This window comes from Balaenoptera borealis (genome assembly GCF_965194805.1).
Source record: "Balaenoptera borealis genome assembly, chromosome: 19".
Classification (NCBI taxonomy): domain Eukaryota; kingdom Metazoa; phylum Chordata; class Mammalia; order Artiodactyla; family Balaenopteridae; genus Balaenoptera; species Balaenoptera borealis.
The window spans coordinates 6,014,454-6,026,542 of record NC_138878.1 but is presented as its reverse complement, the minus strand read 5'-3'; the positions used below and the strand labels follow the sequence as shown (position 1 = coordinate 6,026,542).

At 44.3% G+C, this 12,089-nt stretch overlaps 1 protein-coding gene across 14 annotated transcripts in view; it reads right to left on the bottom strand.

Moving 5' to 3' along the window:
- Positions 1-2,266: 2,266 nt before the first annotated feature.
- The window catches only part of SDR42E1 (short chain dehydrogenase/reductase family 42E, member 1), a 46,649-nt gene continuing 36,826 nt past the window's right edge, over positions 2,267-12,089 (bottom strand). For 11 of the 14 annotated variants that reach the window (XM_082366912.1, XM_082366904.1, XM_082366911.1 and 8 more), the window contains 2 exons: positions 4,231-4,494; positions 2,267-3,826 (listed from right to left, as the gene is read on the bottom strand). In XM_082366912.1, the coding sequence (XP_082223038.1) occupies positions 2,718-3,826; positions 4,231-4,321 (1,200 nt within the window). In that variant the 5' untranslated portion in view covers positions 4,322-4,494 and the 3' untranslated portion in view covers positions 2,267-2,717. Of the gene's footprint in view, positions 3,832-4,230; positions 4,495-12,089 lie in introns of all 14 variants that reach the window. The other 3 variants (XM_082366907.1, XM_082366908.1, XM_082366909.1) reach the window with 2 other exon arrangements.

Genomic DNA, 12,089 nt, shown 5'->3' with positions numbered 1-12,089 from the left:
TTCTGATGACCGCAGCACCAGCTGACATCATGAGGTGACCCTCATGAGACCATAAGCAAAAGCTTACCCAGGTAGGCCACGCGCAAATACCTGACCCACAGAAACTAAGAGGTAATGTTTGTTATTTTAAGATATGTCTTGGGTTGATTTGTTATGGAGCAATAAATAATTAACACAAGGAGAAAGGCCAAAAGAGTTCAAGTGCATGAAAAGTAAAGGAACTGTGTTTCAAGGAGAGAGCGGACAACTGTGTCAAAGGTTGCAGAAAGGCCAAAGGTCTCATACCTGGATGACAATAAAGCCCACTTATCAATCCTGAATTTCATTTAGACACCTTGATTGCGTAAAACAAAAACAAAACAAGAAACACCTCCCCCTCCCCGTGCTCACTATACCTGGTTTAAGAAAACTGAGAAACGTCTATCATTCTTTTGAAGGACTTCATTAAAAACATGTTTTGAAAGTCTGTGAGACCTCTCAATAACAACGGATCAATGTTTTCCTGTACTTACCTGGTTTCTCAGTCACCTTTGCGTATGGACACACCATGTCATTACTGGACCATAAGTCTGTAAAGGGCAGAGAAACCTACCCTTTAGCACCTGGAGTGTTACATATGCTGTAGGTACTCAAGACAACTTAACTTCAGACTAAAAAGCAAAAGCATCTCATGATATAAAAGACTCTACAGATATTTTACTAAAAACAATCACTACCACTACCTCATATTCACATTGCAATTTATATATTAGAAGTACTTTCGTTGCGTCTTATTTTACGCGCACAACAAACCCTGTGTAGAAAGGGCAAATACAGTCATTCCTATTTCCCAAAGGAGGCAACTGAGGCCCTACAGAGGCTTCAGCTACTTGGTTAAGGCCACACAAGATATTCATGGTTGCAGGTCTTCTGGTATCAAGTTGAGCACTTTTCCCAAAACAGCCAGGCGGCAGGCACCAGGGCCTATTTCTCCAGCATCCTCCTCCTACAAATACTCTCAGGACAACTCTAACATGACTTTCCACAGCCATCTGTCCTTCTTAAGATGTGTGAATACTGTCCTTTCTATAGCTGGAATCATGGAATGGGTAAAGACTCTGGGTCTTCTTTCCACTTTGGTTCCCATGCAACAGTGCAACTTGAACGTGTGCCACAGCAGTCCCCGGGGTGGCCAGACAATGCTGCCATCGTTCAGAACATTCCTCACTGGAAGTGGCCTTCAGAGAACTGAAATTCTCCCAGTAAGAAAAACAGTCTACTACTTGAGAGTTATGCTTTATTTTTTAATTGCAAATGGCATCATTAGCTTGAACATCCTCGTGAATCATCAGCTTTTTAGCTGTTATCCTAGACTTCGATCTCTCCTCAGAGACCACAACTTTACAAACACTGAATATATTTAAACACGCTCGTTACAGACTCTGAGGACACACCACAAAGGCATTCCAGAAAGGTCAGTCGCAACAGCACCCTCTAAACAGAATACCCTGAGGAAGAAAACCCTCATAAGGAATGCGTAATAACAGTATTGATAAAAATAATGGCTTAAGTGTGTTGAGTGGCACTTTATATGCCTTGTCTAATTTAACCCTCAAAAGAATCCTGCAAGGCAAGAGGAAGGTCTATTTGTGTCAACATCAACATTACCATGTGGTCACACAGGCATAACACCCTTATATCACAAAGGGCAAAAGCTAATTCCCAAAACGCACGCCGTGAACAGCATATGCCTCCCCTGCAACGGCCACCATCTCCTCAGAGGCTTGGGCGGTAGGGACGTAGCCCAGTTGGTGTTTTTCACACATTTTCAAGCCTGTTAGCATTCTGCCGTTCCCGTATCAGTGTGTGTTTTAGCCCGTGTGAAGCAGATGCCAAGTGTATGGAATGGAAGTAAGTACATTTTTGGCTTCTGAGAAATTCAAGTAAGACATTTCCTATCTAAGCAAGTTTAGCTCTATGGCTCCAGAATGACTTCTACTGTACTGATCGAAAGAAGAAGGACCCAAGGAACCAAATCTCAAGCTTATCTTTTTTTTTTTTTAACATCTTTATTGGAGTATAATTGCTTTACAATGGTGCGTTAGTTCCTGCTTTATAACAAAGTGAATCAGTTATACATATACATATGTTCCCATAGCTCTTCCCTCTTTCACTTCTATTTCTCCCTTCATGTTTTGCGCAAGGAGGTAGGAAATGAAGACTTAATCCAAGAATATATTCTTAAGCAGCGATTTGGAGATCCAAAATCTGACACCAGGTATCTATCTATCTGTCTATCTATTTTTCAAACCTGTGTTTCTTTTTTTTTTTTTTATAAATTTATTTATTTATTTTTGGCTGCGTTGGGTCTTCGTTGCTGCGCGCGGGCTTTCTCTAGTTGCGGCGAGCAGGGGCTGCTCTTTGTTGCAGTGTGAGGGCTTCTCACTGCGGTGGCTTCTCTTGTTGCGGAGCACGGGCTCTAGGCGCACGGGCTTCAGTAGTTGTGGCACGCGGGCTCAGCAGTTGTGGCTCGAGGGCTCTAGAGTGCAGGCTCAGTAGTTGTGGTGCACGGGCTTAGTTGCTCCGCGGCATGTGGGATCTTCTTGGACCAGGGCTTGAACCCGAGTCCCCTGCATTGGCAGGCGGATTCTTTACCACTGCGCCACCAAGTCCCAAACCTGTGTTTCTTGAAAACCATCTCAGCAAGTGTGATCAGCTCCTTATTTCTAGCTCCTCCTTCACACTGACAGAATCACAGAAGGCGGCAGCCATGCGAGAACCGCTATAACCAAGAGTATGACCAACAGCGCATCCCAAACAAGACACTCGGAGTCACAACTTCCAGGACTTCTGCCATGACCATGGGCTTTAAACCATTCTACTGCTTCCTGGAGGTCAAATGGCTGAGCCTCATAACCTAGCTCCTTCTTGGCTTTCTCTAGGCTAAAGTAATGTGTGACGCCAGTTTTGTAAACTTCGGTGCGGGTGAGGAAGGGCTGGAAGTTGTACAGTTGACCCAGAATGAAGTGGGCCGTCTCGGTTAGGAAAGCAAAGTAGTAGATGAGAGTCAAGGGCAAGCGGATGGATGGGAACTTGTAGCCCAGGCCCTCAACCAAAGGCCGGAAGAACTCAAAGTTGTTCACAGGTCTGCCATCTGAGATGAAGTAGGGCTGCCCAGAGGCAATGTGGCCCTTGTCAGCTTTCAGGGCCACTGAAGCCAGAATGTGAGCCTGCACCAAGTTATCCACATGGACAAATTCAACCAGACTCTTGGGGTCTCCGTACACAAACTTGAACAGGCCCTTCTCAATGTAGCTTACTATCCTGGGGAGGTGCCTTTGTTCTCCAGGCCCATAGATGCCAGCAGACCTCAGAGCACAGGTTCTCAAGACCCCATCACTCCTTTCCAGGGCTGTACCATTGGCCTCCAGCACCTTCTTCTCTGCAACAGATTTGGTCCGAGAGTAGTGATCAGGATGGAGGTGAAGAGGTAGGTAAGGCAGAGATTCATCTCCATTTCTGATAACTTGACCTCCGAAGATGACATTGAAGGTGCTAGTGTAAACTAACCTTGGCACCCCTCGCCTCCTGCAAGCCTGGAGGATGTTGTCTGTGCCCGCCACGTTCACTTCTTCAATCAGGTTTCGATTCAGTTGCTCGCGCCCTGACATACCGTAAGAGGCAATATGGAACACACAAGTGACATCCACATCCTGGAAGGCTTTCTCTATGTCAGAGAGGTGGCGGATGTCTCCGTGTATAAACTTGATTCCTTCTGGAATGGCGTGAGCAGGGCTGCTGATGTCAAACAGAATCACACGGACTCCCTTCTGGTTCAGAGCACAGCCTAGGCTGAAACAAGCAAGAGTCAAAGTTAGATCAAATCCCTATTAAGCTGTGCCTAGGAAAAGTGTGTAAAATAATTTTCCCAGTCTTCTTGGCTTATCCTGAGTTCCTCACTTTACATGTTCACTGATACAAGTCTTACTTATGCAAATATTCAAAAATGAGAATCTTCACATTTACTTAAATTGAAATGAGAGAGGCTTTATCTTCAAAGACGGTGATGTCTACATGTTACATTCCCCCACCCCTCATTCTAAGACCCACCATCTATTCTTCAGAATATTTATGAATGATAATGTAATTGTGAAAAAACAGCGATTATGTTAAATTGTTTTCGGTGGTGTGCATATCTCCCCTCCCGAATTCAATGGCTTTACATAGAATTTTTCTTAAAGCAGAATGTACCTGTAGTTCTCCATTTCAGTATCCGAGCCGTGGGCAGCACGGTCCATTCCTGGTTTAACACTATACAAACAAGTAAGAGTCTACACTGCATTAGTGTGAGTCGAAAGCTATACTTTTCCCAGCAACTACCAGTAAAATAATTCCATGGACATATTTTGCAGATGCACTGACCGGAAGCCAAAATAGCCACCTCCTCCCGTAACGAGGACTGTCTCCTTCAGAGATTTTTGGGAATCCATATATGGCAGTCAAAGGTAACTGGACCTGTAAGAAAGTAGTATGCATCACTGTTACTGATCCAGATGTGAATGTGATTGTCCCTCATTTGGGGTTAACAAAAACAAAAAGGCAATACGCTCTAGTAGAAAGAAAAGCTAAGACCTGGGTTCCATCATGGCTTTGTGACATTAACCAACTCCTCCTCACCCCCCTCCTTTCACTTCTTGGGCTTCACATTTCTTCCTATGAATCATGGGAACAGGAATATCTGCCCTGACTGCCTGGCAAGGTCAATGTGAAGGTTAAATAAGATAACGTACATGGGAGTGCTTTGAAAACCACAAAGCTCTCTCCAAATGTAAGGCATTATTCTGAATCCTCGGAAAACATTAGAGTCTTTTTGAAAAGAAGTCGTTCACATTTGGTAGGGAGAGGCATTTTCCCCACACACCAGAAAAAAATCCAGGACAGAACTTTAAAGCAATTTCCAACATCTTTGTTTTTAAACAGCACACTACAGCACAGTTTAATACTGGTGTTTTGGGACTTCCCTCGTGGCGCCGTGGTTAAGAATCCTCCTGCCAATGCAGGGGACGTGGGTTCAAGCCCTGGCCCGGGAAGATCCCACATGCCGTGGAGCAACTGAGCCCATGCGCCACAACTACTGAGCCCGTGTGCCACAACTACTGAGCCCGTGAGCCACAACTACTGAGCCTGTGAGCCACAACTACTGAAGCCTGTGAGCCTAGAGCCCGTGCTCTGCAACAAGAGAAGCCACCGCAATGAGAAGTCTGTGCACCGTAAGAAAGAGTAGCCCCCGCTTGCCGCAACTAGAGAAAGCCCGCGTGCCGCAACGAAGACCCAACGCAGCCAAAAATAAATAAATAAATAAATAAATTTATAAAAAAAAAATACTGGTGTTTTATTAACCCTATATGTAAAAAGAAAAAGGTGGGGGGGACAAAAACATCCTTTGTGTAGCAAACCATGTTCCCCCACCCAGGAAATCTTCTAAGTACAGCATGTGCTCAATACCTATGGGGATCTTGCTTCTCCCTCCCTCCACTTCTATGCTAAAATAATAATTATTTTTATATTTTATATTTTTATTATTTTCTCAAGGCTCCAAGAGCCCTTTCTCTCAAAAACAAGACAGAACAAGCAAAAAGTGCGCCACTCAACTCTTTCCACTTAAGAAGAAATGGAACAGGAGGCATGCAGGTCCTCAAATGCATTGGGAATACATACACACACATACACACTCACTCAAGTCAGTGGTGTGGTTAGTCAGGGAGACTGCTAGCAACCAAGAGCCCTATTACTTGGACAAGCTCATCCCTCTGTGCCTGTTGCTGCATCTAAAAAGTGGAGCTAATGATAAGCTCACAGGCTTATGGAGACCGAATGGGATAGTGTATGTAAAATGCCTGACATAGTGCAGGCGCTCCACGGATGTCACTTCTTGAATTTCCTTTTCTTCAAGCTCTAGAGTCTGGGGATTTGATTTTTCTCTTACATTCCCACATACCATGATTAGGTCTCTCAAAAGCACAGGGTTACAAAAAGTTTGTTGGGTTCTTCTGGAAAACTATACTAAGGAGATCTGAGTTCCAGGAAAGCTAATCAGATCATTCATGCAGAAATCAGTTGGTGTGACAGTTGAAGACAAGACTCAGCAAGTGACTGTCTCAGTGGCTTGAGGGTATGCAGAAGAGTGAGAAATATTAGGAAAACTGAGCAAAATGATGTGGAGGATGGCTGACGGAGTCCCAAGGTTTGACGAAGCAATTGCCATTGTTGTGCTTACAAGAAAATCCGTAAAAAATGAACGTCCCGGCATCCCTTTAATATACCCAACAGTGACCTTATGTTTCTATTATTTTCTGAGTGCAGAACACTCCCACTTGGATTTGGAGTAGCCATAAAACTTGCTGTAGTCAATTCTATCATTTAATGTAATCACGTGACTTTGTTAACAGATGCTGCTTCCAAACACAGAAGATGTCAGTCACTGACATTTCAACCCAGACTTCTTACTGTCACCATCACGACCTGATGGCAACCTCCTTCTCTGACTTCAGCTCACTCTTCCACCATTGGTACTCTACCCTCCAGCCACCTGAACTTTTCCCTTTTTTTGAAGATGCCAAGCTCATTTGTGCCCTGAGGTCTACACACACTTCTTGTTTCACCTCTGTGTGAACCACCTCTGCACCAGATCTTCACCTGGCTGCCTCTTTCTCAATATTTAGGTCTGCTCAAGTGCTACTTACTCAACGCAAAGAGGCGTTTCTGATCACCCCTTCTAGAAGAGCTCTCCCTTATCTAAATGCTTTGTTTTCTCCATTGCACATTTCACTATCTAAATTTATTTGTTTACTTTTTGACGACCGATCTCCTTCCAACAGAACATAGGTGCCATGAGAACCAAGACCTTCAGCCTTTCTCACTGGCGTGTTCCCACCAGAACCTCGGAGACAGTAGATACTCAACAAGTATTTGTTGAACTTATGGATGATTTTGAACACTGTGAAATAATACATGCAATTTAGTAAAATGATGATGGGCACAAATTATGCAGGGCACTGCAGTGTCTAAGAGTCGTTATTATGTATGCCAATCAATGTTGCCATTTTAATTTAACTTATCTCTTAAAAAGAAAAGTTCTGGCATGAAAATGACATAAAGCAAAATGAGACAGAATTCCTGCATTCTGGAGCTTATGCTGGAGGAGAGAAGCTTTTGCAAATACCTAAAGTACATGGCAAAAAGGAGAAACCAAGATTACTGCAATAACGTTGGTATAAACCAGGTGCCGTGGGAGCACCGAGGTGGAGGGGAGATGGGAGAAATTGATTCTGAAGGGCAGGTCCAAGAAGACCTCACTGAAGAGTAGGCGCTAGAGCGGACCAGAGACAACGGGAGGATGGAGGCAGGCTGAGGCTAGGCAGAGGGCTACTAGAGGCTGAGGGGGCATCACACATGAACAGAAGAGCAACAGGGTGGGCTTGTGTTGGGCAACCGATACGGGGCGTGCAGACTGAAGCCGAAGTGTGTGGCTGGTGATTTAGGGCGGAAAGATGGCTGGAGTCGGCTTGGAGACAGCTTGGCATCCCCTTCGGGGGAGCCTGAACTCTATTCTATAGACCAGGGGTCCCCAACCCCTGGACTGCGGACCAGTACCGGTCCATGGCCTGTTAGGAACCGGGCCGCACGGCAGGAGGTGAGCGGCGGGCGGGCAAGCGAAGCTTCATGTGCCGCTCCCCATCGCTCGCATTACCGCCTTAACCATTGCCCCCGCCCCCGGCCCCCAATCTGTGGAAAAACTGTCTTCCGCGAAACTGGTCCCTGGTGCCAAAAAGGTTGAGGACCGCTGCTATAGACGACAGAGGGTCTTTGTACGTTTACAGAACATCGGGCTCACTTTGGTCCGTGTGAAAGATTAAGCTTTCCCTGGAGGAGGAAAGAGTCTAGGCAAGGGCTGATGAGGGTGAAATGCCAGTGTGCTCAACTGAAATTAGGATGAGGAGGCGGCAGCAGGCGGGGCCCAGGTGAAGTCTGAGGAAGGTGACGTCATTAACCAAAACAGCACACACGGGTTTTAGAAATGCTCTGTTTGGTTAACAGGGTTTTCATTAAGAGGATGCCAGATAAAAAAGGTTAACATATTCTTAGCATCTCCACAAGAATTCCTCTGTAAGGAAATCAGAAGGTGGACAAGGCCTCCATTTAACAAGAGTCCAGTTAAAAAGTTTCCAACAGAAATTCTTCCTAATCTTTCATTGTCCTTTGTTTTTTAAAATTGCACATTCCAGTCCAGTCATAAGACCACAGGTCAGTCATGGCTCATGTGCACATTAATCACGCCAGGAATGTACAAGTTCAAATTATCAACGCTTCAGAGTACCTGTCAGGCCTATTCATGCTACTCCTCATTACCTTCCAACTCATTCCAGAATGATCTGGGGCAAGAACTTGTGTAACTGACCTGATCTGCAGGGTCAGACGCGTGGTGGCGAGTAAGGAAAACGTAATAATTTCGCAAGACAAACAGCAATGAAAGAAGCCTGCAACGTTCGCAGATGACCAGCCATTAACGAACGGTATCACCCAGAGGCCACCTCCTCCTTTCCTGGTTCCCTGCGTCAACGAGCACAGAAAAATCGCAGCAAACACATTTTGCAGGCAACCAAAAGAAATTCGCATGAACACTAAGCCAGCGGGGAGAAAGACAGTGTACACAATCTTCTCTCAATCAGCTGCCTGAGTTTTTATATTTCATGGCTTCTGTTTTATTAGTTTCCATCTGATTCCTTCTAGGGCTGGGTACTCAGACCAGTGTTTATAATCTCAGGTGCTTTAAGGCTCTTCCAAAACGTGGCTTTGTTCAGTAATTGCTTCCCTCTGGGTGGGGGGGAGGGTCACATTTGATCTGAGCCATCATTTTAGCAGATACAGGTTAAGGTTAAGTACACGATCCAAAAAAAGGAATCTTAATTACAAACAAGAAAAAATGAAATTTAAAATCTGCCTGACCCCTTGATAATACTAAGATAGAACGAGGGTAATAAACTTGACATCTCACAGGGAAATTATGAGAAGAAACTCATAAAAATGACTAGGAGTACTTCGGATTTACAAAGACCTAATTAAATGCGAAGGATCAGTAATAAGAACCTTAACTTATGCACACAGTTCCTTCATCCCCAGGGTTCAAGAGGACGATGCGACTAACTCTCTGGTATTATAATGCAATATACAAACCTAGGTGCCACTAGAGTACGGAACAGAGAGCAGAACTGAAGATGGCTTTCATAAAAACACAAGTTTACTGTATTACTTTAAGGAAGATAAAAATATCTCCAGGTAGTTTAACCCTTTGATGGTGTGTTTTAAATTACTGCCCAAGTACTGACCAGAGGCAAAAGGTAACTGTGTTCTTACTGTATTGAGACCAGGAAAGTATATTGAGACTAGAGGGCTTAGAAATGGTGCTGTTCAAATTCCATATGTGATCTGAAAGTTATTTGTGTTTAATACAAAGCAGTCAAGGCCATAAAGATGAAGCAGTAGTTAGAAACAATAAGGAGAGTCACCCTGATACAAGTAAAAGGATGTGAGGTGCAAAACCTAAAAGGCCAAACACATTTGGGAAGAAAACTAAGGGCACAGCATTAAGTGGAAAGTTGACATACTCATGACAAACAGTGGTATTTGCACACACAGTTTTGAATACAACTGACGGTGGGCAGGGAAGCTAATTCTCATCACCTTATCTTCTCGTCCAGCTACCCACTCAAACTCCTTTTGCCTAGATATTTGTTGCACAAAAGATCCTTGCAATTATTCATGATGCTTATGATAAAAGTAATTACATAATTTTATAATTGGTATTTCCCACCTGCTTCCCAAACTACCACATAAACTCCATACAAGCCTAGGCCGTTTCCCCAGGAATGTCTGCAGGAACGAGGAGTATTTGGTGGATCACACACCCGGTAAATCCAAATGCAGTGAATGCTCTGCAAACTATTCAAATGCCCTTTTCTGCTGTACCTGCAAGTACTACACTTGTGCTTCCTCCCCTCTAGGTCAGCATGCCTGCCACTTCAACATATCAAGGTACTGTCATCTGTCATTACTAAGCACTTACTGTGCGCCAGGCACCGTGCTACGCCTTCTCCACAAATCATTTCCCTTGATGTTCCTAACAACCCTCTGAGGCGAGTCCTAATTGGTTAGTCCCATTTACTGCAGCTAGTAGATGGGGGAGCAGGGAGCTGTACCTACTGGAACCCAGGTGCGTCTGACTCCACAGCTTACGCCTCAACCACAACAAGCACTCGGGGCTGTGCAGAGTCCCTGACCTGAAGCAGCCAAGTCAGTGCTGACCTGAGTCCTGGAGGGGCTTTAACAGCTAACATATTCTGCAACCTGATAGGGGTCCTTCCAATTTCCAGAGGGGAGGCAGGAGGCGCCCCATCCCCTCCCATGAGGTAGAGTTCGGAGGCAGGGTTAAGCTTCCTAGGTTAGAAATTAGAAAATCTGGGTCCTAGACTTGGTTCTCCCACCAATTCCCTGTGTGGCCCTGGCAAAGTCACTGAACCTCTCTGATCCTGTTTCCTCCTTGCTAAAGTGAAAATAACAACTATGGCTGCATTTATTAGTAATTATGGGCTAGGTGCTTTAAGGTTTACCACTGAAGCCTCAGGACAATCTTCTGAGGTAGTTATTATCCTCAGCTTTTCAGATATGAGGAAAAGGCTTAGAGGTTAAGAAACTTGCCTACCCATAAATATATCCAAAGTAAATGAAATCACTATCTGGAAAAGGTATCTGCACCCCCATATTCATTGCAGCATTATTCACAATTGCTAAGTCACAGAAACAACCTAAGTGCCCATTAGTGGATGAACGGATAAAGGAAATGTGGTGTGTGTGTATATATGTATATACATATATACATATATATATACACACACAATGAAATATTATTCAGCCATTGAAAAGGGAAGGAGATCCTACCATGAGTGACAACACAAATGGACCTTGAGGGCACTATGCTAAGTGAAATAAGTCAAAGACAAATACTGCACGGTATCATTTATACAAAGAATCTTAAAAAAGCTGAACTCTAGAAACAGGGAGTAGAATGGTGGTTGCTAGGGGCTGCGGGATGGGAGAAATGAGGAAATGTTGGTCAAAGGGTCTAAGCATCCAGTTATAAGACAGAATTAAGTTCTGGGGATCTAACATACAGCGTGGGGACCATATTTAAAGATACTGTATTACATGCTTGAAAGTTGCTAAAAGAGTACATCTTTAAAGTTTTCACCATACACACAAAAAAACTGTAATTCTGTGAGGTGATGGAGATGTTAACTAACCTTATTGTGGTTATTATTTCACGATATATAGGCGTAACAAGTCATCACATTGTACACCTTAAAATTACACAATGTTATAGGTCAATTATGTCCTAGTAAAGTTGGAAAAAATCTTTTAAAAAGAAATAAACAAACAAACAAACTGGTGCACAAATTATGCGGGTGTCAGTGGCTGAGCTGGACCTAGGGCTTGAAGCCAGGTCTGCAGGAGTCCCCAGCTGGGTTGGGACAATGCAGTGTTGTGCACTTACCACGTTCATAATTTCTGTCACACCTGGTATCTTATACTATATCTTCCCTATTGTGTTTTATTTAAAACTACTTATCTTTTAACAATAAATACGTTCATTTTAAATGGTAACCTTACATGGCCACTTAACTGGAAAACCAGAATCATTTGTCATCAAGAGAAGGTAATCTTTACCCCCAAAGTGCGATGAAAATTTAAAATGAGAATCAAGTCTAGCTCGATACAGATGCTTGTTGAAAGCTCTGAGCTTGGGGCCCGGATATCTTTAAAAAAAAGAAAACGAGAAACAGAAGCTAGCCTGTGCTTGAGACCTTCGCGACATTCTAGAAAGCCACGCTGAGCCCCGCTCCTTGGAATCCGAGAGAACTAAAAAGGGGAGGACTTAGGTCATCATCACTCACGACCGCGCCCCGTACCAGCAGCCAGTGGGCTCGTCCCACCTGGGCTGCCACCCGGCGCAGGTACGGGCAGGGTCGCCCTCCGCGGGCCCCGACGCGCGTGCG